Source organism: Protomyctophum parallelum (assembly GCF_964188405.1).
Source record: "Protomyctophum parallelum genome assembly, chromosome: 10".
NCBI lineage: Eukaryota > Metazoa > Chordata > Actinopteri > Myctophiformes > Myctophidae > Protomyctophum > Protomyctophum parallelum.
In genome coordinates, this window is record NC_139704.1 from 27,067,224 (window position 1) to 27,093,922 (window position 26,699).

At 45.1% G+C, this 26,699-nt stretch overlaps 1 protein-coding gene across 1 annotated transcript in view; it reads left to right on the forward strand.

Annotated features, from left to right (window-relative positions):
- The window catches only part of tet1 (tet methylcytosine dioxygenase 1), a 67,537-nt gene extending 42,642 nt beyond the window's left edge, over positions 1-24,895 (forward strand). The window contains exons 9-19 of the mRNA XM_083774974.1: positions 4,073-4,424; positions 4,759-6,335; positions 9,541-9,895; positions 10,318-10,408; positions 10,919-11,012; positions 11,215-11,423; positions 13,772-13,922; positions 14,648-14,875; positions 15,209-15,385; positions 17,939-18,083; positions 18,496-24,895. Of these exons, the coding sequence (XP_083631100.1) occupies positions 4,073-4,424; positions 4,759-6,335; positions 9,541-9,895; positions 10,318-10,408; positions 10,919-11,012; positions 11,215-11,423; positions 13,772-13,922; positions 14,648-14,875; positions 15,209-15,385; positions 17,939-18,083; positions 18,496-19,853 (4,737 nt within the window). The 3' untranslated portion in view covers positions 19,854-24,895. The remainder of the gene's footprint in view (positions 1-4,072; positions 4,425-4,758; positions 6,336-9,540; positions 9,896-10,317; positions 10,409-10,918; positions 11,013-11,214; positions 11,424-13,771; positions 13,923-14,647; positions 14,876-15,208; positions 15,386-17,938; positions 18,084-18,495) is intronic.
- Positions 24,896-26,699: the final 1,804 nt, after the last annotated feature.

The window sequence follows — 26,699 nt, forward strand, 5'->3', positions numbered from 1 at the left end:
GTGTGCTCGCGTGCTGGGAACAGAGAGACAGAGAGCTGTAATGTATTGGCAGATGTCTGTGTGAGTATTACGTCTGTGTGTTTGGTCTGGAGGGGGGATGGGGGGTTGGTTTAGACGTTACACACGCGGGATGCTTCACGCCGGCTAATCCCATCCTCTCAGTCAGTTGTAGAGCAGAGCAGCTCACATGCATGTGTCACACACACCCCGGTTCACACCAGGTGAGCGCTACAGATGAAGATGACGTAGTACCTCCATCTGTCTGTCTGTCTGCCTGTCTGTGTCTGTCTGATGGTTCAATGGCGCCAAAATCTGTGTGTCATTCAGTCGCCAACAAGTGTGCACACACACACACATGCCCTCACATGGCCTCCAGAAACCGGTCCTCTCGTCAGATGTGTCTTGGCATGCGCTATGGTGGTATATTGGTGTTGTTTTGTTTAGTGAATTTCTCTTTCTTTTCCTTTGTTGTTGTTGAACATCATTCCTTTTTTTTTAAACACCCCCAGACGTTTTATTTATTTATTTATTATCTCAGGGACCCCAATCTACACGGTACAAAATGTTTCTACACTCTGAGCCCTTTTCCACCGGTTGGTTCTGGTTGGTTCCGTTGGAACCGGTTCAGTTATTTTTGGTCCTTAGTGGTTCATACCTATATTAAATTGTTTATAGGATCGATTTAAGTAAAATATTAGTATAATATAATATGATAACCCTTCCACAGTAGTAGCTTTTTCATATTTTCTATTTTTTGCATATGTTCCTATTATAATGCCTCATAATTGCATATTAAAAAATTAAATATATATAGGCATGGTTTTGCCCACTCAATTCATAATTAACGTTCCAATTTTGGAGCTCTGGCTCCCATTGGGAACCAACCAGTGGAAAAGGGGGCCTGTAAAGAGTTACATTTGGACCCCCTGGTGGTCCCAGGCTTTGGACCCCGCATTGTGTGCCCAAGGCAAACACGGTTGGGTCATGAACCGGGACGCGGCTCGAGTCCAGATAATTATACTCCGACACGATGAGCCATGATTAAAAACAAAAACCAGGGAAAGGCTGCAACAATAAATCTAGTGTGTGTAAGAAGCATCAAGGAAAGGCATGCACATGTTTCCCATCACGCTGCTCTGTCATGACAGCATGTGCTCCACATTACATACAGAGCAGATAAAAGGACATCTTCGCAGTGGAAGCCAGACACATCCCGCTTGCGGATCTGCAAAATATTAATTCAATACGTGGGAACGCTGGCACTCCCACGCGGCTCAGAAGCCAAGCCAAGAGGGTTGTTGTGTTTCTGATTGCGTCTCGCGGGTCGAGCACCGTCACATACTGTACTGCTTGTGGCCACTAGCTAGTATGTCACCCCCAGCCCTGTGTTTGTGAAGTCCAGATCGCTGTTTCGCCCATGAATGAACGAAGCCAACAAGTATAATGTTATGCCACCGAGGGTAGAGGTTAAAAAACCCCAGCCATGCAGTTAGAGTCGAAGTTTTCAGGTTCATGGATTTCCACCCCAGTGACATCACTGGAGTAAACTTTATTTATAGCATACCTTAGTGACCCAAGCCCTGCTGCTCATACAGTGAGTTGTCGTCGGTGCCAGAACCTCAACCTTGCGCTCTATTGGCTGCAGCTATACCTGGACTCAAGGAAGTGAGGAGTGAGGCTACTATAGTGAGGATCGATATGGCAATACCTTTGGATGCTTGTGGCCGTGCTGCGATGCAGGTGCAGCTGCAGCTACAGCTGCAGCTGCAGGTGCATGGGGTCATGCTCTGCTGTGCTGCGGTTAGTGCTGGATCTGCTTAACAGATCCACAGGAGTTAATCACTCACTTTACCTTCCACACTGCTTCACATATGGCACGACTGCTGTCCTGTGTGTGTGTGTGTGTGTGTGTGTGTGTGTGTGTGTGTGTGTGTGTGTGTGTGTGTGTGTGTGTGTGTGTGTGTGTGTGTGTGTGTGTGTGTGTGTGTGTGTGTGTGTGCGTGCGTGCGTGTGCGTGTGGGTGTGGGTGTGGGTGTGGGTGTGTGTGCGTGTGCGTGCGTGCGTGCGTGGGTGGCTGTCAGTGTTGCCATGTCAGCTTAATATTCTAAATATTGGTAGGGGAGAGCCGCCACGATTGTAACGCTTCACGGTTGTAACATGGACGTTATCTCTTGATTGGTCAACGCCACCATGACGCCATCGCGTCAGTATGTGTACAGCAACGTACTCTACGTGCCCAGGAAGTTTGAAGTGTTTACCTTTATCCTACGGGGAGTTATTGGCGAAAAACTGACTTTTTTCAAAAGGCGTATAATTTTACACCTGGAGTATATGTGTGCTACAATTTTTTTCTTTGATGTTGGTGAATAAAAATCCACATGGATGTCTTCATGCTTATGTTCTTCATTAGTTTGCATCGTGTTTAGACGGAATTCACGTTCATTCTGGTCTGTAAGCAACGGCAAAGAACAACTTGCAAAAGTGGGCCATTTGTAACATGTTACAAATGGTCCGCTTTCCATTAAATACCATTATATGTAATATTTACATATTTGACATATTGGCCAATATTATATGTTCTAAAATTGTATTGTATTGTGTAGTGTATTCTAAAATTAGTTTAGGGTTGTATAACATTGTACAACTCAATAAATCAAACGTTTGTTTAATCAATGTATTTCCCCACTGAACTGACCAAAAAAAAGAAAAAAGCCCAAACTGGTACACACGATACTATTTAATATTTCCCTTATTTTTGATACATTTTCTTATCACATCCATGGTATGAAAACAATGCTAAGGAGTTGCTTTAATGAAATATAATTGCTTTAAGCTGAAAACGATATGTTTAATGGTGTTTTTTAGCGTTGTTACATTTATCATGCATGTCGTTACAATTAATCCGATATGCGCAGCAAATGTAACACTGAAACAGCGTCCACGTTCGGTTTAATAACTCCCGATCTGTTTTATCAAAAAAATAACTTGAAGTGGTTTATGAAAGCAGACATGTGTAGGTCCGTTGCCTGAAAATATTACATGTGTAGATAAACGGATCTCTGAGTAAAAAAATGAAACGTGCAAAATGTTACATCCTTGGCGGCTCTCCCCTACTGCATGTACTGTATTTGCAGGTCGTGTTTTTTCGGTGGGCTTGTAGAAAACATTACACTTTCTGTTTTGATAGATTTGTGTTGAAAATACCAGATCTACAACCTTGGCTATTTTCAAATTCCAGATACATATCCACCTATCCAGGTGGATATGTTGATAGTCGCTTCCTTTGGGCTTTGTTTTTCATAGACCATGCTTGTCGCTTGTGTCTCTCGCAAACTCTGGCAACACTGGTGGCAGCGTGCTGAGAGGCAATCTGTTGTGTTCCGTGACCGCTGTTTAGGCCAGCCATGCTGAATCACCCTGGAATGGACTGACAGAGAGCTTAGTCACTCATCTCTCCTTCTTCATTTCTCCTCCTCTCTTTTACACCCCACTCTCTCCCTCCCTTCCTCCCTCCTTCTCTCTGGCTTACTCTCTGAGATATTTTTAGGGCTTTTTGCCTTTATTGATAGTGGAAAGTAGAAACAGACAGGAAACGAGAGAGAGACGGGGAGTGACATACAGCAAAGTTCGTCAAGGAATGGGACTCGAACCCGCGATATGTCAGGCTGTATTAGGAGCCTATAGGTGCCCGGACCGCTAGGCCGGCCACCCGGGCCTCTTTCTTAACTCTGACTGAATTCAAATGCCCTGTAATGACGTGTGTTCTTTTGCTTAATGTTTTATTATATAAAGCACATTAACCCATTTTGAGCGGGAAGTTAGCACTATCTTATGCTTTAGCTATTGAAAAATGGCAGATCTACAAGCTCATAGCGCGCCACTGAGTGGCGCGCTACGAGCTTGTAGGTCTACTATTTTTGAAAAATCGAAGAACCACTGACATAGAAACATAGCTTTTTCAGAAAACTGTCGGGATTTATAAGACATTTTTAGAATCTGATCTCGGGTCAGAATGGGTTAAATCGCCTCGTTGAAATGTGCTATTGAAATAATCTCTCTCTCTCTCTCTCAGGGGGTCCCAGATGGCGGTGCTGTGAATGGCGGAGGCAGGGCCCAGATGGAAGACGCCCATACGACGACAGCCGACGAGGATGAGGCGGAGGAAGGCTACCGCGCTCTCGCCAGCGGCCCACGGCTGAAGCCAGCCACGCTCGCGCTGCTCAGGCCGGACCTGGCGCCCGCGGGCCGGACCGGTAGTGGCGCGCTTCCTCGCCAGCATCCCGTGTCTCTGCGTGGTGGTGGCAGCGCTGCTGCTGCCGACGAGAGGGTGGCTCGCCCCAATGGCACCAACGTGAGCCGCGCCCACGCAAAGATTGCGACGCCCGTGGCCTATAGAGGCGGAGGCTCCCAGGCTCGACCCCACGGTAGGCTTGTTGTTATATTTAATGCATAATCGCTGAGCCCTGATCGCAATCATTTGAGATAATTCGTTGTTTTTGCGCAAATCGTCAGTATCTTAAAGATCTCGAAAAATAGCAGCAATTTCCAATCACTGTTGACTATTTTAGCTATTTTTGCAATTATTAAATTAAAACAATATTAATTGCATGGCCAGTTTTGACCACAGTAAAGTATTTTGATTATTGGTACCGTCAGTCATTTTTGTATGTTGAAGTTATTATCCACCCTGTGCAATTTGTGTTTGCAAAGCCTGAAATGTCCTGAAACTTTATTTTGTCTTTATATGGTGACATGCAGCTCTGACCGACGGCGCTCTCCCTCAAGACATGGCCGTTCCTCTGAAGAAGATCAAGCTGGAGGAGCCGTGGGAGTGGACCTCCTCCACGGAGCAGCCGGGCGGCAGGGGGAGGGGCCAGGAGGAGGAGGAGGAGGTCTGCGAGGGGGACGACCCCCTGTCCGTGCTGGCGGCCGTGGTCTGCCTGTCCATCACGGAGAGGAAAGGCCTGGAGCAGAAGCTGCTGGGCTCGCGCTCGCCGCTCCTCATGCGCTCCTTGAAGGCAGAGCCGCAGGAGCTGCCGCTCGCAGGAGCCGCCATCAAGGCGGAGCCGCAGACGGCCGACTGCGACTCACACTGTCACAGAAGCACTCCCGGCGGCGGCGGACAGCAGAAGGCTCCCCACCACCACCACCGCTACGCCACCGTGAAAACCGAGCCCGGCGTCGTCTCTCTGCCCAGCGTGCGCTCCCTGGCGGAGCAGAGGAACCTGAGCTTCGACCAGGCGATCGCCATCGAGGCCTTGACTCAGCTGGCGGCCGTCCCGCCCAGTCCCCCCCCGGGGGGGGTCGTCGTGGTCAAAACGGAGGGCATCCCCTGCCCCCTCGCAACCTCAAACACGAACGTGCCCCCGAGCGAGGTCAAACCTGCGGCGGGGGGCGGCGTCCGCTGTAACAAGGTCTCGGTCATCAGCTCGCCGCTGCACCAGATGTCGGTCATACGCCCCCCCGTGGCCCGGCAAGGGAACGTCATCCACTGCTCACGCGGCAGTGGGCCCGGCGGCGTCGGAAAACAGTCTCTGGCGGACCTGCTGGAGGCCGGCTCCGACGGCGAGCGGGGGGGCCTCTACCGAAGGGCGGAGCAGCAGCAGCACAGCTTTGCTTCTCGCGTCATCAAGTCGGAAGGGAACTACTGCGAGAGTTTGGGTAAAGACCCGGAGCGGCTGTTTGTCGGCGACAGGGAGAGGACCGCGGGTAAAACGGGGCGGAGGAACAGGGACGAGGAGGAGGTGGCGGCCCAGCTGGCGGACCTGGCCTTCATCATCCAATCGCGCCACGCCAAGTCGGAGAACAACCCGCCCATAGGGACGCCCTGCCCGGCCATCAAGTACAACAACTACAACTCCCAGATGTCCCCCGCCGCGGCCAACCACAAGAAGACCCCCGCCAAGAAAACCAAAACCACGCCCGCCAAGCCCAGGAAGAGGAAACAGGCGGAAGAGGGAACGAAGAGGACCCCTCTCGTTAAGAAACGCACACCCAACGGCAAGACCACCCCCTACAAGGGGCGCGGGCGGAAGATCCTCCCCATGCCGGGGAACCCGGGGGGGCTCCTCCTCCGTCACAAGAGGAACCTGTTCCTGCCCCGGGCCCAGATGGACCTGAAGCGCTTCCTGGCCGAGGCCCAGGTGGCCCAGGTGGCCCAGGTAGCCCAGGAGGCCCAGGAGGCCCAGAGGCAGCCTCCACAGCACACACAGGGGCCTCAGAGCTACAGCGCTGCCCACCACTTCAGGACCTACCAGGCCCAGAGGTGGGGTCAGTCCAACGGACACTCCTCCCCAGCCCCGGAACAGGAGGGCGAAAATCTTTTGTTATCTCAGGTAAGCACTATAGTGCTGTAAAGTAGCACAGTGGCCCCTTTTCCACCGGTTGGTTCCCAATGGGAACCGGTTCAGTTCTTTAGCTCCAAAATTGAAACGTTAATTATGAATTGAGTAGGCAAAACCATACCTATATTAGATTGTTATCACCATGAAACTTCCCCAATTGAGTACTTACACGAAGACAATGATTTATTGTATTACAAATTTTACATTTTTAAATATGCAAATGAGGCATTATGTATGAAAATATGCAAAATAATCGAAAATATGAAAAAGCTACTACTGTGGAAGGGTTATTATGTATTAATTTACTTGTATTGATCCTATAAACAATTTAATATAGGGTATAGTTTGCCCACCAATTTTGGAGCTCTGGCTCATGGACTAAAAACCAAAAAGAACTGAACCGGTTCCCATTGGGAACCAACTGGTGGAAAAGGGGTCAGTGAGTATGTTTAGTTTACCCAAGTACTGTACTTCAGTACAATTTCAAGGTAACTTTATTTAAAATTAAGGACGATTCATACATTTTTTGTCGACTTGGCCTATGTCTCAGATGGACAGTTCAGAATCCTGCCTACCAGTGACATCATCGACGGGTAATCCAAGCTAATAGAAACGGCAGGCTTTCTATTCCTTGAAATTTACATTGCTATAATAAGCCATTTTTCTCGCGTTAATACAAATCAAAATAAAACACGTGAAATCTGGCCCAGGCCGTAGCGTAACGGTCTGGGCACCGGGCTGGTAATCCAGTCGCAGTGTGCCGCGGGTTCGACTCCCGGACCCGACACGGCCTTTACTGCATGTCATCCCCCATCTCTCTCCCGTTTCCAGTCAGCCTACTGTCTGTCCCTTCAAAAATCAATAAAAGGCGTAAGCCGCAAAAAAAAAACACGTGAAATCTTGTTTGGAAAAGCAAAAATCCTGCTTAATGATGATGTCACTGGACTTTCCAGTGTGTCCACAGTCCTTCTCTGAGACGCAGACAATAATTGTACCATTTTATCATGAGCATTAGTACTAACCCTTTTTGTAGAATCGGTCTCAGGTCTAGACTCAACGGGTTAATAACTTTCTTGGCATTAGTAAGGACTGGTTAGTAAGCAGCGTTCAGAATAAATCAGCTGAACTGTTGCACTGTCCTACAAGTCCAAATCGTGTTTTTGTCACATTATATGTAATCTACAGGAAATTCGTCCTGCATTTTACCCATCCTATAACAGCTAGGGCCAGTGAGCAACGCACGGGGAGCAATTAGGGGTCTTGCTCAAGGACACACATCGGCACATTGCTGGCCTGGGATCGTACCTGTGATAACCAGGGTCTCTGGCGCCCCAGGCGCTAACCACTAACCAGGCGCCCCAGGCACTAACCACTCAGCCAGCTTGGCAGAGCTCAGCTCCAGTACCTGTCACTTGAGCTCCCCTACCTGTAGAGGCAGCTCCGGTAGCTGTAGAGTGCGCTCCGCCACCCCAAATGCACATTACAATATACAATAGGCCTACTACGTCTCTATTATTATTTTAGTTTAATTTTCAAGTCAACCAAGCTTCTTCCTCGTCATAGCTACTTCTATTTCCAGTACGATTCCAAAATAAAACATGGCTTGAATGATCACATTGCAAGTACAAACATAAAAACACTCTTATTTTGAAATGTGTGCCCGCTTTGAGAGGAAATAGTTGGCTATGGAACCCCGGCGTCGCCTCACTGTTGACGGTGCCGCGTACGTAGATAAAAACAACTCTTGTCTCGCACTTTTGCAATTTGCATCTGTTGTCGTTCGTTGCATATGGAATATGGAACATACATTTATGGAGCAATAGTTTAACTGCTACTTGGAGTTTAGCCTTGGGGACAGCATGCGTTTAGTTTTCAATACAAAATGGTGAGTTCTTATGAACAGAACTGACTGGTTAACATTGCCAAATCTCGCAAAGACACCCGGCTTTACAACATGGCTCGATCAGAATCGAATATCGTAACGCTTGCTTTGGTAAATAATAAAAAAAGACTAGTACAGAATTAAGTAGTAGTAGCATTATTGAGTTGTCATCGGAGGAGGAGGAGGGGGAGGAGGACAACAACAACGTGCATGCAGGTATTTAGCATTGCGTACTGTTCTGATGATGGGCCACCCTAATTTAATACTGTATTTTATACAATATCTAATATAACGTTGAGCCGCTGTGCCAACTGAACTGCAAATGCCTACTGTTGGTGAGGTGTGTGTTGTGAGCCGACGAGCCCCGGTGTAAACTGCTGCTGCAAATGCTATTGATTGACTGATTGGAAATGTTATTCAGTTTGTAGAATGGGTACAGTTCAAACGAAAGTAGCCTACCCAGGTCAATACTGAATCTGACTGCTACGAGTATAAAACCAGAAAAAAGCTTAAGACTTGTTACTTCAGGGTCCTCCATTTTCAATTAATCAGAACATTTAAATATGAAAACGTCTATATGCATATTCTATTTTGTTCTGATGGGTGGGCTGGCCGTTGGTTGTGCAACAAAAAGGCAAAAAAAACGTGGTGAAAAAACGAATTATGCGCGTGCATGTGCACGCACGCAAGCTCCGGCGGCACTCAGCTATGGCCACCCCTAATGAAAGGTGCTATAGAGCGTCGCAGTCCCGCCCCCTACCAGGGCCCAGGAAATGATTCCCCGTTAATTTTCCTCATAGACATTTCAAAAAGTATTTATTTAAAGACCTTTTATGCCTCGTACAAAGCCAACTGGAGTTGTGAGAAATCATGACAAGAAACACAATTGTTCAGGGCCGAACAAATAATTAGAAAGAATAAGAAAACGGCAGGTTACAACACTTTTTTTCTTGTTTTTTTTTTTGTTTTTGTTTTTTTAAATTATTTGTTTGGTCCAAAATATTGTGTATTGTCATGATTTGTCATGACTCGAGTTGGCTTTGTACGACGCTTAAAAGGTCTTTAAATAAATACTTTAAAAAATGTCTATGGGAAAAGTGGCCCAGGAAATGATTCCCCATTAATTTTCTCCAGAGGCTTTTCAAAAAGTATTTATATGAAGTCCACGGCGTAACCGTCTTCATATAAATACTTTTTGAAAATCCTATGGAGGAATTGAATGGGGAATCATTTCCTGGGCCACTCGTCGTTCGCCGGACTGCGACGCTCTACATAAATAAAGTTGAATTATTATTATTATTTTCACCTGTGCAGGTAAGACACGGTGCTGATCCAACCACCAGCCCAGCCACTCCCACTGTTCTCAGCCACACCCCTGGGTTCCACGCCGTGGCCAATGGCTTCGCAGCGACGGCTCACCGCTCCCCGACTCCAGGCCAGCAGGGCTACTACAAGCTGGAGAGGTCGTCGGGGGGCATAACGGTGCTGACAACGACCACGTCCATGGACGCGGGTCTGCACCGGCCCGGCCAGGAGGAGGCCACGCCCACCAAGAACGGCGTCCATCACTTCCTGGAGTCTCCCATGAGCTTCCTGGACACGCCCACCAAGAGCCTCCTCAACACGCCCTCCAAGAACCTGGCTGACCTGCCCTCCTGCCAGTGCATGGGTGAGTCTTAAAGCCCAAACCACACCAAAGGGTCGGGTCGGGACAAAACAGTTTTTAACCACACCAATGCAACTCATTGAGTTGCATTGCTGTGGTTTACCTTAAAAAAAAACGTTTTGTCCTGACCCGACCCTTTGGCGTGGTTTGGGCTCTGACAAACCTCAAACGATTTGTATAACTCCAAGTGGTCTATACTCTGTGAAGTGTATATTTTCATGTGCTTTGCTTGGAATTCTCATGGGATTTCACCCTCTCCGCTGTAGTGCTCACATAATGAAGTGACATTATCCCAGTAGACTGTCTCAGCCCTGCGGTCGCTTCTAGCCTTTGCGGCGTCTTACTGGTACTATAATTGTAGTTGCTGTGTAACAAATACTAAATAATAAATAAGTGTGTATCTGTTTTGTTTTTTTTGTCCTCAGACCAAATCGTGGAGAAGGAAGAGGGTCCGTACTACACTCACCTGGGAGCAGGACCCAGCGTGGTGGCTGTACGGGAACTCATGGAGAACAGGTGGAGTGACTTAGAACTGTGTGTGTGTGTGTGTGTGTGTGTGTGTGTGTGTGTGTGTGTGTGTGTGTGTGTGTGTGTGTGTGTGTGTGTGTGTGTGTGTGTGTGTGTGTGTGTGTGTGTGTGTGTGTGTGTGTGTGTGTGTGTGTGTGTGTGTGTGTGTGTGTGCGCGTATAGTACAATTTGAGAAGTAGACACACTGTATTCTATGTATTATCATTTTCTTTATAATTACACAGAGCAGCTTGTAGTTGAGTGATATTTGACCAGGAATGTTCTGTTATTTGATTCAGGTGCAGGGGTCGAGTACTGTCCCAAAGTCACAGTTATTTTACTCCACAATCCCTGCCTGTTCCGTGACTCTGTCCTGTGTTTGGGTCCTTCTTAAAACCACCAAGCGTTTTAATACAGTATGTGGTTCATGTTGCGTGTGTGTGTCTGTCTGACTGTCTGTGTGTGTGTGTGTGTGTGTGTGCATGTGCGTGCGTATGCGTGTGCGTGTCTGCTCATCAGGTATGGTGAAAAGGGGAAAGCAGTGCGGGTGGAGGTGGTGGTGTACACAGGGAAAGAAGGGAGGAGCTCACAGGGCTGTCCCATAGCTAAATGGGTAAGTGCTTATAGTACTTCTGAACATTCATACTGTATATACATTGCAGACCGTGCTTTGGCATGACTAAAAATGTCGGATATCATGCTTTATCAGTGGTGACAATAGATCAGACCAGAGATGTCACAGAAGAGACAGCTGAAATCAATGTATTGTAGTTCAGGACAATATTAATGTGTGCGTGCGTGCGTGCGCCTGCCAGGTGGTCCGGCGTGGCAGTGAGGAGGAGAAGCTGCTGTGCCTGGTGCGCCACCGGGCCGGGCACCGCTGTTCCACCGCCGTGGTGGTCATCCTCATCATGGCGTGGGAGGGCATCGCCCGGCCCGTGGCTGACCACCTCTACCGGGAGCTCACAGATACTCTCTGCAAGCACGGATCGCCCACCAGCCGCCGCTGTGCCCTCAACGAAGAGTAAGTCCTCTGTCCTTCTAACCCTAACCCTATAAGAAGAGTAAGTCCTCTGTCCTTCTAACCCTAACCCTATAAGAAACCTAACCAAGAGTAAGTCCTCTGTCCTTCTAACCCTAACCCTATAAGAAACCTAACCAAGAGTAAGTCCTCTGTCCTTCTAACCCTAACCCTATAAGAAACCTAACCAAGAGTAAGTCCTCTGTCCTTCTACCCCTAACCCTATAAGAAACCTAACCAAGAGTAAGTCCTCTGTCCTTCTAACCCTAACCCTATAAGAAGCCTAACCAAGAGTAAGTCCTCTGTCCTTCTAACCCTAACCCTATAAGAAACCTAACCAAGAGTAAGTCCTCTGTCCTTCTAACCCTAACCCTATAAGAAACCTAACCAAGAGTAAGTCCTCTGTCCTTCTAACCCTAACCCTATAAGAAACCTAACCAAGAGTAAGTCCTCTGTCCTTCTAACCCTAACCCTATAAGAAACCTAACCAAGAGTAAGTCCTCTGTCCTTATAACCCTAACCCTATAAGAAACCTAACCAAGAGTAAGTCCTCTGTCCTTCTAACCCTAACCCTATAAGAAACCTAACCAAGAGTAAGTCCTCTGTCCTTCTAACCCTAACCCTATAAGAAACCTAACCAAGAGTAAGTCCTCTGTCCTTCTAACCCTAACCCTATAAGAAGCCTAACCAAGAGTAAGTCCTCTGTCCTTCTAACCCTAACCCTATAAGAAACCTAACCAAGAGTAAGTCCTCTGTCCTTCTAACCCTAACCCTATAAGAAACTTAACCAAGAGTAAGTCCTCTGTCCTTCTAACCCTAACCCTATAAGAAACCTAACCAAGAGTAAGTCCTCTGTCCTTCTAACCCTAACCCTATAAGAAACCTAACCAAGAGTAAGTCCTCTGTCCTTCTAACCCTAACCCTATAAGAAACCTAACCAAGAGTAAGTCCTCTGTCCTTCTAACCCTAACCCTATAAGAAATCTAACCAAGAGTAAGTCCTCTGTCCTTCTAACCCTAACCCTATAAGAAACCTAACCAAGAGTAAGTCCTCTGTCCTTCTAACCCTAACCCTATAAGAAACCTAACCAAGAGTAAGTCCTCTGTCCTTCTAACCCTAACCCTATAAGAAACCTAACCAAGAGTAAGTCCTCTGTCCTTCTAACCCTATAAGAAACCTAACCAAGAGTAAGTCCTCTGTCCTTCTAACCCTATAAGAAACCTAACCAAGAGTAAGTCCTCTGTGCTTCTAACCTTAACCCTATAAGAAACCTAACCAAGCACGGCTCGCCCGCCAGCCATCGCTGTGCCCTCTCAACGAGTTCCTTCACGCCAGGGTATTATCGTTGATATAAGTGATATTCTCATCGTTACGATAGTAGCCTATAGAGGCTATACTGTATGTGTATCATCGTTCCCGGACGTTTATGCGGGAACTCCTACCGAGGGACAAAAAAAACGACTTTCTCAAGGTTCAAGGTTTCTTTATTTTGTCTCCCAAGGGAGAAATTTGTCTTGGACCCGAAGGACCCGCCCTGCAGCATACAGATACAATACAAAACAATACACAATACAAGACAACAAAGGCCTTGTTTTGAGCTTGTAGAGCTGCTAATTTCACTAATTTCGGTCCCGGGGCAAACGTCTAATCTCTCTTTTCGGGTCTCGACCTGAAAAGGTTAGGAACCACTGCCATATAGAGTTTTTGTAGAGTAACAGGAAGTCTCCCCATCTCTTCAACTCCTACTCCTACACGGAGAGCAAGCCCTCTGTCCGTTCCTCACGTCAGGGTATTAAAGTTGAAGGTGTTGTAAGTGATATTCTCATCATTACAATAGTAGCCTATAGAGGCTATGCACACGACATCACATCCGTCAACAGGGTTTATTGTCTCAATAGAAGAATCAACCATCCACAGGGTTTATTGTCTCAATAGAAGAATCAACCATCCACAGGGTTTATTGTCTCAATAGAAGAATCAACCATCCACAGGGTTTATTGTCTCAATAGAAGAATCAACCATCCACAGGGTTTATTGTCTCAATAGAATAATCAACTGTCAACAGGGTTTATTGTCTCAATAGAAGAATCAACTGTCAACAGGGTTTATTGTCTCAATAGAAGAATCAACCATCCACAGGGTTTATTGTCTCAATAGAAGAATCAACCATCCACAGGGTTTATTGTCTCAATAGAAGAATCAACCATCCACAGGGTTTATTGTCTCAATAGAAGAATCAACCATCCACAGGGTCAATACGAGTCAATAGAAGAATCAACCAAGACTTTGTTGCCTTTGGAATAGAAATGAAAGCAGAAATGTTGACCTGTCGGCCTTCCCGTCCTCCCCAGTCGTACATGTGCGTGCCAGGGTCTGGACCCCGACACGTGTGGAGCGTCCTTCTCCTTCGGGTGCTCGTGGAGCATGTACTTCAACGGCTGCAAGTTCGCCCGCAGCAAAGTGCCCCGCAAGTTCCGCCTGCACGGAGACTGTCCACGAGAGGTGAGGGGAGGGGATGGGATGCGTGAGTTAGGAGCCATGTCCACACAAAGTGTTTATTCATTATTATTTTTTTATTATTGCCAGCGCCTTTCTGCAATGTATTTCTATGGTAAAACCTGGGCACTATGGTATGCAGGAACCTGTCTCTAGACCAGTGGTTTTTAACCCTTTTCATAGCAAGGTCCATTTTTTATTCAGCATTTGAGCCACGGACCACCATTTGATGAGATTTAGCCTCTCAAACCCAAAACGTAGTATATTTTGTTGTCATTGAATGAGATTTTGTCCGCAATTCCATGCTATATTGATGTGGTACCATTAGGAGAGATAACAGGCAAACATTGATCAAAATAACAATTCTTCTACATTCTGCAATATTGTGTGACTTCTTTGTAATGCAGATATTTGGATAATTTAATTCTTGAGAGCTTAAAATGAAACAATTTGGTTTGTTATGTTGCTCTCAAAAAGAGTTAAAGATCTATTAAATAAGGGTCCATCTGATCCAACTCTCCATCATTTAGCTGGGGACCACCCGGAACCCCTCAAGGACCACTGCTGGTCCCCGGACCCGTGGTTGAGAACCACTGCCCTACAAGCTCTTGTGACATGATATCCAAAGCTCTCCTCCGATCGAAAAGGCTTTCTGTGGACTGTAGTACCTTCTAATGATCTGTGGATTCATGTTCTTGATGTGTAACGGTGTGATTGTGGTTCCTGCTCAGGAGGAGAAGTTGGAGCAGCACCTGCAGAACCTTGCCAGTGACGTAGCGCCGGTGTACCAGAGACTGGCTCCGGAGGCCTTCCAGAACCAGGTGGAACAGGAGCATGCGGGACCGGACTGCCGGCTGGGCCTGAGGGAAGGACGACCGTTCTCCGGGGTCACGGCCTGCGTGGACTTCTGTGCACACGCCCACAAGGACACGCACAATATGAACAACGGCAGCACTGTGGTAATTAATTAAGCAGTTCTGACGCCAACACCACGTTCACTTCTGTTCCTCTGCTTTTGTGTCACTTAAAGAACAAATTAGGCTTTGTGCGACAACTGACTGACTCACTCACTCACTCACTCACTCACTCACTCACTCATACAGGACCACAATAGAAGTAAGCCGCAGATCAGCGTTTTTCATCCTTTCGGTAATGGTGGGGCCTGTGTAGCCTGTATGCATGCACCTGTACATATAAAACATATATATTTGTTGCCAATAAAGATGTTGAAGTCAACGTGGCATGCCGTGTGGCTGAGCAGACATGGTGTTTGTTTGTGTCAAACCTTCCAGGTTTGCACTTTAACCAAGGAGGACAACCGGGCGGTGCGGAACATCCCAGAGGACGAACAGCTGCACGTCCTTCCTCTCTACAAGGTCTCCGACCGGGACGAGTTTGGACGCATGGAGGGCCAGTGGGCCAAGATCCAGACCGGGGCCCTGCAGGTCCTGTCTGCCTTCCCCAGAGAGGTGGGTTCGGTTGGCTGATAACCCCATAGCGATTTGATTGGCTGAGAAAGTACATATTGAAGATAAAAGTGAGGGCAGAAAAGTGAAGACCCCAAAAGTGATTGGCCGGAATGACATTTGTGATTTGATTGGCTGAGCACGGAATGTGAAGTATGACGATGTATGATCATAAGAGCGCCCCTCACTTCACACGAGTGTGTTATTTTTCTATTTTTACAGTCAAGAGGCTGTATGTAGTTTAAGTAGAAATCATTCTAACGCTACGGTCCAGAGCTAGGTCACATCAGAAGCTAGGATCAGGTATCCTGATTCCTTGTGCCAGTGCGGGCTCTGAAAGCACATACTTTGATTCGCTCCAATGAAGTGAAGCATTATCTTTCTCTACATCCGTGTCCTACTGTATATCATCTCCATCTCTGCATTCTTCGCTTTGACAGATGTTTAAAAGCACCACCCTACATGAAAATATGAATATAGACTATACAAATGATGTTCTCTTCAAGCAACATACTGTAACACCCTTGGGGCTGTATTTTGCGTGTCGCAAAATACAGCCCATGTCTCTGATGTCAAAGGCTACAGAGACAGGTAGTTGAGAATAATCCAAAGGCCTTTCCAACTAGTGTGACACATCCTAAACTGTATGGACCTCCGTTAATGATGTCTATTCATAGTTGATACAGCCAGTTTCTGGAGAATATTGAATTAATTTGGCTGCAAAAGCTTGAAACTACATATGAAAGCAATGTCGCTGCTAATATACGTCACGCCCAGCTGTCAACACATTGCATTCCTGAGATTCCTCGTTGACGTAAGCTCAGCTGGCGGTGACTCGACTCGTACTAACCACGAAACATTAAATATCAATAAAAATAAATAAAACATAAATGTAATTAACATGTCAGTTTCTGTTGTGCGACGGGCAGCTGCAGCCACTCCGCCTACCCGGAAATGTAGTTTCTGGGTTCTTTGACTCATTTCTAGCGCTTATTGTGTTACTCTTTGGATATACCTTCAGTCGATGCTTCATATCCATATGAGTGAAAAGGCCGGGATGATTGGTTTATTTTTCAAACACAGTTCTTATATGATGCGATCTAAAATCCCCCTATGGGGATTATAAATAAAAAGTACACGAACCTGTGGACTGGCGCCCTCTACTGACAGTGATGTCAGGACTTCGGTGCTCTATATCTACCTATTTTAAAGGGATATTTCATTTTCAAACTTTTGGTCATTAATATCATCTACTCTCAGGCTTTTGTGAACACCCCACCCCGGACAGTTTTTAAGATGCTTGATTCAGTATTTAGATATTTGATATACATTTTAGCTGACCCGCCCCTTTCCTATACAAACTCATTGTAACTTCAAACTCTATTTCAACCAGTTAGATTAATTCGAAAACACACATCCTTTCTGGTGACTGATACTGTGAGGTGCCCGTGTTTTTTTTTAATTACCTTCATTTATTTTTTATATTTATTTGGGATGAAAAGTAAACAACAAGGCTCCATAAAGAAATCACACCTGTGTGAAGGGATGTAAAACAAACGGTGCCAACACAAACGCCAATAAAGAGACAAAATGACAAAAATGCTTCAAAGCAATGTTGACATAAATTGAATACATATGTTGCATGGGTATCACTTGTCCAAGTCCATAATAGTCAGCAATAGCATGTTGCTGTCCAAGAATAGTCTAGTCTACAATGGTATAACTACCGTATAGTCCAGAGGTTCCCAACCACTGGTACTTGAGACAAAAGACAAAAGTGGAATGAAATATTTAGCTAGTTCTTCTGACCAAGCAAGAAATAGGCTATCCAGCTGTGCTGAAATGAGCATGACAGCACACCTAGCCGTTAATAGAAGATTTGAGGACAAATTAATCACATTAGAAATAGTATCCGTCAGAGCAGTTTGTCAGAGCAGTAGCAAAATTGGCTTAGGAATAAACAAAAACCAAACAATTCAATTCAAATTTTCCTCCTGTTCTCCGAATGCTATATAGAGTCTGGGACTACACCTTACACCATTTACGTTCACGAAAATATATTTTAAAATATCTTTACATTTTTTTTTTTTTGATATTTTTTTGCGGCTTACGCCTTTTATTGATTTTTGAAGGGACAGACAGTAGGCTGACAGGAAACGGGAGAGAGATGGGGGGATGACATGCAGTAAAGGCCGTGTCGGGTTCGGGAGTCGAACCCGCGGCACACTGCGACTGGATTACCAGTCCGGTGCCCAGACCGTTACGCCACGGCCTGGGCCAATATCTTTACATTTAATACATTTTTTAATATGCATTTCTGCTAAACATGCAAGCTATATGATTTTGAAGAATTTGAAGAAATGGAAGTGGGGAGGAGGCTTCACTTCCGCTTTATCTCTTATGATCAGAGCTTCCGTGCTCCAGACTTGTGTGACTGGAACCATTTGAAAAGGATGTCTGGCCACGCAAGACTAATCTATGAGTAATGCATGGCAGACAGATTAAAATAAACTAAACAGACTTAAATGGACTAAATGGTTCTCCTAATGCTTCTAGGTGCGTCTGCTGGCTGAGCCGGTGAAATCGGCTCGTAAGAAGAGGGAGGAGGCTCGTCTGAAGGCCCAGGCAGGGAAACTGGAGAAGAAGCTGGCCCTGGCAGAGCTCGCCTCTGGCAAACTGAAGAGTGACACCCCCAGTAAAGGTGGGAGAAGCCATGTTCTGGTCTGGTCTCATCTAATGAGCCAGTGGTTCTCAAAGGGGGATCCCCAGTTTCACCCTTTATTAGTTTAGTTTAACCCTAATTTATACTTAAGATATATTTGAAAATAGCCAATCAATCACAAAATGTTTTGAGATGGGGGGGGTGGTCCTCTGCCAAATACACAATAAATAATACATGCATACTATACATACATACAGTACATGACATGTTTGAGATGCACTGAAATGAGCCATACTGTACATACATAACACGTCTAAATGGATGCATTGGCCTATGTAATGTCATACTGTATGAATATAATAGATAATTTGTAAGACAATGTATTATTTCTGTGGTGAACTGATTATGTGTTTAATCTTATTTCACAACATTTCTGTGTGAACGTATACAGGCACTTCGGCGGCGCAGTCGTTGAAAACGGAGGCGCAGCAGGACTACCACAGCTCTTCCAGCCCGGCGGCCGGCGTGGTGGCCGGTGTGGCCCACTACTTACCAGAGCAGAACCACCGCGTCAACCCAGCCAGCACTTACAACCAAAGCACCAGCAGGAGCAGCAGCTACTCCAGCCCCAGCCCTGGCCCTGGTCCTCCTGGGCTCATCCACCAACAGCAGCACCACCCCAGGCTGGGCCCCAGCCCACTGAGCCCCAGCCCTGGGTTCATCATCCCCCACCAGCAGCACCACCCTCAGCACCACCCCAGCCCACTGAGCCCTGGCCTTGGACTGATTCCCCACCAGCACCACCCCAGCCCGGGGCCAGGCTCCGGGCTCGTCCCCCACCACCACCACCCCAGCCCTGGGGCCCCCAGCCCTGGGCTCTACCCCCACCACCACCCCAGCCCTGGGGCCCCCAGCCCTGGGCTCATCCCCCACCACCACCACCCCGGGCTGTCGGCCTCACCGCACGCGCACAATGGCTCCGCACTCAATCACAACACAAAGGGATACGCCATGAGCACTTACTCGCTGGGGTCGCTGGGTGATGTTCCCAGAAATCCATTTGCAGAGCGCCTGGACCACGCACCTCCCCACACGTTTAAGACAGAGCCCAGCGAGTTGCAGTGTTCTCCCCTGCTACAACCGCCTGGTGCTCCCCCCTCCTCCTCCGCCCTACCTACCTGCGAGGGTCTATTCAGCAGGCTCAATGGGCTCCACGGGGTCGGGTCGGCGGGGGTCAGGGGTCACGGCCTTCTCGCGGCCCCCTACTCCTCCTCCCTCCCCCCTCCGGAGGCCGAGGAGGAGGATGAGGAGATGAAGCAGGACGAGGTGTGGTCGGACAGCGAGCACAACTTCCTGGACAACGACATCGGCGGGGTGGCGGTGGCGCCGTCGCACGGCTCCATCCTCATCGAGTGCGCGCGGCGTGAGCTGCATGCCACCACGCCCATCCTGCGGCCCGACCGCAGCCACCCCACGCGCATCAGCCTGGTCTTCTACCAGCACAAGGCCCTGAACGAGCCGGGCCATGGCATGGCCATGTGGGACGCCAAGATGGCCAGGAGGGACCGTGAGAGGGAGGAGGAGGCCGAGAGGCTGAGGCTGGGGCTGGACGACAGCGGCGGCCTGCTGTCGCCCGGCGGTGGGGGCGATGAGGAACGGGACGAGGGCGAGGGGGGAGAGCAGGGTCTGGAGGACAGGGCGACGAGAGTCCCCACCCGCCAGGCGTGGACACGGACGCGCGACGGTGTCATCACCGTGTCCCCCTACGCTCTCACCCGCGTCACCGGACCATATAACCGCTGGACCTAGAGGAGTGAGTGTGTTTCACCTCTCTCTCTCTCTCTCTCTCTCTCTCTCACACACACACACACACACACACACACACACACACACGCGCGCGCACGCACGCACGCGCACACACACACACACACACACACACAGTTGTATTACTTTACTTGTGAGGACATCAACATTTTAGGCGATGGCACCACTGCGCAACTAAGATTTCAACTCTGACCTCTAAATGTCTAATCTTATCTTAACCACAAACCCAGCCTGGACCCTCGTCCTATATGGTAAGCCTACAGATATTTGTATTAACCATTGAAGACTTAACCATTTATCTTGTGAAGATCAGGAATATTCCACCATATTTGTGTTGGGCCATTCGCAAGTATAGAAATACAAGTCGCACACAAACACACACACACACACACACACACACACACACACAGTTCACACCTTACCCTGTGCTTCAGCCTTACCTCAATCGATAAAAAAAGTTCTGCTCACTTTTTTTTCCCCTCTCGTTTTCTTTTTGGGTTTTCAAATGTAATTTTAATTGTGCTTTTCTAATCTGGGTTCCTTTCCTCATCTGGTCTTTCCTCCTCTCTGCCTTCAAAGTGGTGAGAAAGACCAAAGTGTGTGGGCTTTTAACTGTGACTTTAGCTGTTGGTTTTTTATTGTAACACACACACACACACACACGCACACACACACACACACAGATGGTGCTTTGAAGCATTTGAAAAGACATTTTTAAACTGGGTTTTCTTTTTTTATAGAATATATACATATATATATATACACCTGATAACGAAGAACAAAAAGAAAAAAAGAAAGATGTGATTATTTATTATGATCATGACAGTTTTTCTATTTAATTTCTGATGGTGTAAAAGCCTGTTTACTGCAAAATGTCTCTAATGATTTCCTTTGGTTTGGTTTTTACGACTAGATATGGTTACTTCAACCAGCGGTGCTCTTTTCATAAGAAAAATAATATTAATTCAAAAGTATATTTCATGGGTTTACATACATTGGTGCCATTTTAACTGTAACCTTTGTTGAAACCACTTACACCCTATTATGCTTACACCCTATTATGCTCAGATGACCGGGGTGCCACAGGGCTCTGTACTAGGTCTACTATTATGCTTAGATGACCGGGGTGCCACAGGGCTCTGTACTAGGTATACTACTAGCCCATTTAGACCTGAGACCAGATTTTACTGTTTTAATGTCTTCTAAATCGTTTTCTGAAAAAAATTCTATATCAGTGGTCCTCAAACTATTTCATGTCAAGAACCCCCAGAATGATATGTATTTTGGGTGCCGACCCCCCCCCCCCCCATCTCAAAATATGTTGTTCCAGTGACCCCCCCCCCCCCCCCCAGAAGCAAAGATTTGAGTTAAAAATGTTCGCTGGGAAAGAATATATATTCAACGATTAGCACACATTTTCAGGATTTTTCGAAAAAAGCAGATCTACAAGCGCGTGTCGCGACACGGTATATCTGATATTTTTCAACAACTAAAGTTAAAAAATATGGTTAAAGTGGTTAAAAGCTATAAGGTGACAGAGATGCATCCTCAGGTCTAAATTGGCTAGTATTTCCACTCTCTTCGCCGAGAATAGCTGATCTAAAACCGTGTTGTGTGCTTTCTAGGTCGGCTACTGTTTGCCCATCCAGAATGGAGCTCAACAGAGAATTTTCTGGAAGTAAAAATCCCATTCCATTTCTCCATAGAGGTTTTTTATTATAAGCTTATAATGTTGCAACAATCCATTACAGATTCCCCACTAGGGGTCTGGTTGTAAAATGATACTACTAAAACAAACTACAATTAAACTGTTTTTTAGCAAAACGTGTTTTTATTGCCGATGTCATTGAGGAATACTTAGCCAGCCACAACAAGCCGACACCTCTGAAAATCACTACCCAGTCAACCACAGTTTACAGTACTATCAACAATATGAAGACTATAATAAAGACAACAAACAAACAAACAAAAAAGAAGCAAGCTAAACGATTGTTTAGGGCTGTAAGCATTGCAAAGGTATGAGCAATGGCTTGAGAGAAGCAGTTCAAACAATATTCTTAATGTATGCACAGTCTTGTACCTTGTGCCTTTTTTGTTTTCATATTTGTTTAACATTTCTTTATAAACAGAATCAAATACTGGTTATGGTCAGGTTTGATTCCAGGCTTGGAAAAATAACCCTGAAAGAAACGTCTATGCATACAACTATGGAGAAAATGAATGGGGATTTGTACGTCTGGAAAGTGCAGCGGCGGCCTGTTGCACTCCGTAGGGACACTATAGGATTGGAGTGGTTTAAGTGAACACATTAATGCATCACATCACACAGAGGACAAGACTAATAACCATTACGTGCATTTTTTACTACAGCTGATGTCACATGTAGCACGGTGCTCTTCCTAATACACAAGCTCAATGAACCTTTGTTTTCATTTGAGTTTAGATGGTGTCTTTTTGTTCATTGTACACAGATATGTATGGTATATTGAGAAGCACTTTTGTTTTTACAATCTTTTTTTTAACAAACTTGAAAAAGGTTGTGAACCATAGGCCTACATATGGACAGATAGTATATATACCTTGTACGTATATACCACAGCTTTGTGTGAAACCTCTCCTCTTTCACAGTATTTCCGCATTCGTCATCTTTTGTTCTGCAATTTGATTAAGCTACTATTGGTGCAAATGATCTACATATCTAATGGAATTCAGCCTCGTTCAATACTATACCAAAATGCTGCAACAACAAAGTGCTTTTTGGAAAACGCATAGGGCACAAGTGGTGAAAAAATAATCATAGGATTCAAAGGTTAAAAAAAATATATATACAAAATCAGGACTTAAGGTCCCTGCACACTGCTGCGTTTTTCGAAAAAACGCGTCCCGTCTGCGAGGACCTCAAATGTATGTTTACTGTTTTTTACTAATGAGGCTGTCCGTTCCAGAATGCAAAATGTATCTCATCAGGATATGTTCAGTTATTTATATTACACGGCTATGTCCAGTGGATGCTAAACTAACTATATTCATTTTATATCTTTCTGTTTTGTTTTTGTTTGCTGGAAAACCACTCGGTCACATCCCACTACACAACATCTAAAGACGATTCCAGGTGCTGTATTCTCGTGAAGACTTTGTATACAGATTCATATTTCACAGGGCATACAGGGTTTGTGGCAGCTTTGTATTATAGTTCTCCTTACAAAGAATAAACAATACATACATTACAGGCTGACGAATTGAACTGCTAGCCAGCCAGACACACTGGCAACAAACATTTTCACTGAGAATGTGTTTATTTTATTGTATTATTATTTATGTTTTTAATCTTTTACACATTGTTTTCATCATGGTGCTAATCTGATAAGATATCAAGGTGCATTTATTCTGATGTTACATTATAAGGTGCTGGTTGCATCCTCAGCTTATAGTTACTTTAAATCAGTGGTTTTCAACCAGTGGTCCAGGGACCACCAGTGGTCCTTGAGGGGGTTCCAGGGTGTTCCCCCGCTAAATGATGGAGAGTAACCAAATGGACCCTTATTAGATCTTATTAGCCATTTAACACTCTCAGGAGTTAAATTATTGTAAAAAAAATCCATTACTTATTAGTTTACTTTACAGGAACTCTACACAATTAGAGAATGTAGAAGAATTGTTATTTCTTATCAACGTGTGCCTGTTACATATGTATTACGTACAGTATGTTATGTATGTCTCCTAATGGTACCAACATCAATACAGCGTGGAATTGTGTCAAATCTTATTCAACGGCAACAAATAATTCAAAGTTTTGGATCTGAGAGGCTAAATATCTCAACAAATTGTGGTCACAATGGCACAAATAACGAATGAATAATGGACCTTGACGTGAAAATGGTTGAAAACCACTGCTTTAAATGCATAATAATAGTCAGTGTCAAGCGGAAACCTTGCATGTCCAAAACAAGTATTGGGGCCTGTGTACCAATGGTTCCAATGTGGAGTTAGTATTTAGTCACAACAAGCTTGTGTTTATACTTTTTCATTGGTTCAATATTAATGAAACCCAGAAACACTTAAGTTTAACAAGAATTTTGCAATGTGTCTTGACGAGAGCTTGTACTGTTGTAGATTGACAATTCTTTGCTACGTAATAATTACGTAAATTGAAATATAGGCCTAATGGAGATAGGTTTCCGCCCGACAGTAACGATTATGGTTCCACATGAGGGTTGTTTGAACAACCACACTGTCAAATGCTGAACGTTAACTCTGACAGTGTGCACATGGACCATTCCAGGTCCATTTGTACACTCAGAATTATACTCTGCATTTTCTCACTCACTAGGCGAGGATACACAAAACAGTGTCACTCACTGGTAAACTGTACACTGAACCGTCAGTTGTTGCAAATATAATTTAAACTTAAAGGGTGGATGGACAATGTTAAACAGGTGCTGCAAATGTCTTCCGCTGATCACAACCAAACTCCCCAACCATGCACATATAGGAAATGTGTTCAACAAACAATATCACATCATTTACAGTACACGCAACACAGTGAATGTAAAAACACAAATAAAATGAAATAAATCACAAACCAGCTTTGTTGTAGGAAACACTTGTTTTTGGAGGAGGGGGGAGGGGGGGGGGATTACGTCACACAAGGAAAGGCAAATTCACGTTTTCTTGTTGTTTTTATTGGAGGAACTTATTAGTCAACGTTGTACAACTGCATTGCAAGTCGTTGTGTCAAGGAGGAGGAACTAACAAACAAGCACCAGCATTTAAATATCTGATGTTTTTATGAGTTGAAAATTTGTGTAAATATACATGTGAACCAGATTGTTTTTCCACTGTACTGTTAATGGTGTGTAGACAATGGATGATCTTCTCGCTTATTTTGAAACTGAATTACTGTACGTTGCTGAAATTATTATATCCATTTTAGACTTCAGAAGAGACTACATTTAGCATTCCTTTTATGGATGGCTGTTCTCTTTCGGGGATTGTGAAATAAAGACATATTTATATTTTGGACTTGATCATGATTTTGACTTATTTCTTTTTTTCGCTGCGTGTGTGTGGGTTCATCATTTAAGAATTACACCATAGATGGAGTTTTGAGAGTATTCCCTAGAAAAGGCCAGTTGGATCATGTGCACATGCTGAGTTTATTTGGTTGTTTTGAGACACTTAATTTCTTATTTTTTTTACATCAAGGACCGAGAGACCTCCAAATTAATATGTCTTTGGCCACAGACCCCCATCTGGAAATCTATAAGCTCACAACATGTCACGTCTTGTAGGTCTTCTAGCTATATTCAAATGGCTGAAATGTATCCATGCAGGCTGAAGTGGTTAATGTATGTTTTGTAATAATAATAATAATCAAAATCTATAAGTAGTAGAAGTACAATATAGCCTACACGTGCTTTTTCTGGTTTCATCCTCGTAGCAGTTTTTGTATTGACCTGACCTTCGTTGAAATGTAAACCCATTCTACTGTGAATATAATAATCAATCAATCAATCAATCAATCACGCTTTCTTTCTTAAAGGTATATTCAGTGATTTCACTTAATTCAAATATCACTTATTTTTTTGTTTTGTTGTGATAATCCTCTCTACTATAGAGTGTGCTGGCCATATAAGGAGTTCCTCCCTGTCCCCAGTTAACCCCTGGGGGTCAAAAAACCTTAGGTTTCGTTTTTGACTCTCTATCCTGATTGGACGAAAGGCTGGGTCCCACAGCCAAAAACGAAACCTAAGGTTTTTTGAGTGAAATCACTGAATATACCTTTAAATAACAAAGAGAAATGGCCCAGAGCTACCACTGCGCCATCTAGTGGTCAAAGCATTGACAGGGTCATGCCTGAGGGAGGGCACTGGATCATGCGACAGTTTTGTGTGATCACTGCCAGGCGCTCCAAAGATACAACAACACGGCTCGATCTGTGTATCTGTCCGAACAAAGTGTCTTTAGTTTATAAAGACATATAAGTGTATAGGACTGCCCTCAAACATGCATGCTAGGATTCAAATTCCACTTTCATTCCTCAGCTTTTAAACGGCCTAATTGTATTATTATATTATGTAATTAGCCTATGTGTTACTGTTAACGTACGTGGTCTCCCTAAAACAAAAGAGACATAAAAAACAACTTCAAGGTACTTCCTAAAATAATAATGTAATGCACGACTTATGAGTAGAATTAGTATTATTCTGCCACTGGCACGTTGGAGGATGTTATCTAGGATAATAAAGACGTAGGTCTATAATAATTTGACTATTATTATTACAAAAGAACGTCATCGACCCTTCTTGGTCCCTTCTAGAAGACGTCAATGCGACGTCATCTGCCCGCGACAGGCAGACAGTTCCAATCGGGCGAAGGGCAGTGAAACATAAACAGTAGATTAGCACCTATAGACAGAGTGCATGTGTGGATTTTGGACGCAACAAATTTACACATTTAGATAATTATTATAACTTCATAACCGTAGATGATCAACATGTTGAAGAAGTGACAGTTGATTTATGACAGTCAGTACGTCATATCCGCGTTCACAATGTGAAGAGGAGAATCAAGAATGTGTGTTTATTTATTTATACAATATTAAGTTACAGGAAGAAGAAGATGCTGTTTGTTTGCATTGATTCATGCAAGATCTTCATCTGACAAGTGACAACTCACCCTTGTATACTGCTGTGAAGAAAGAAGTCACACATTCACGTATCTTGTGAGTATTGCAAATATGATCATGCTTTTGCTGCCTGCAGTTTATGTTCTGTAATACAACAAAGTAGGTACTTGATCAGACACGTTTTCATTTATTTGTTTATCATC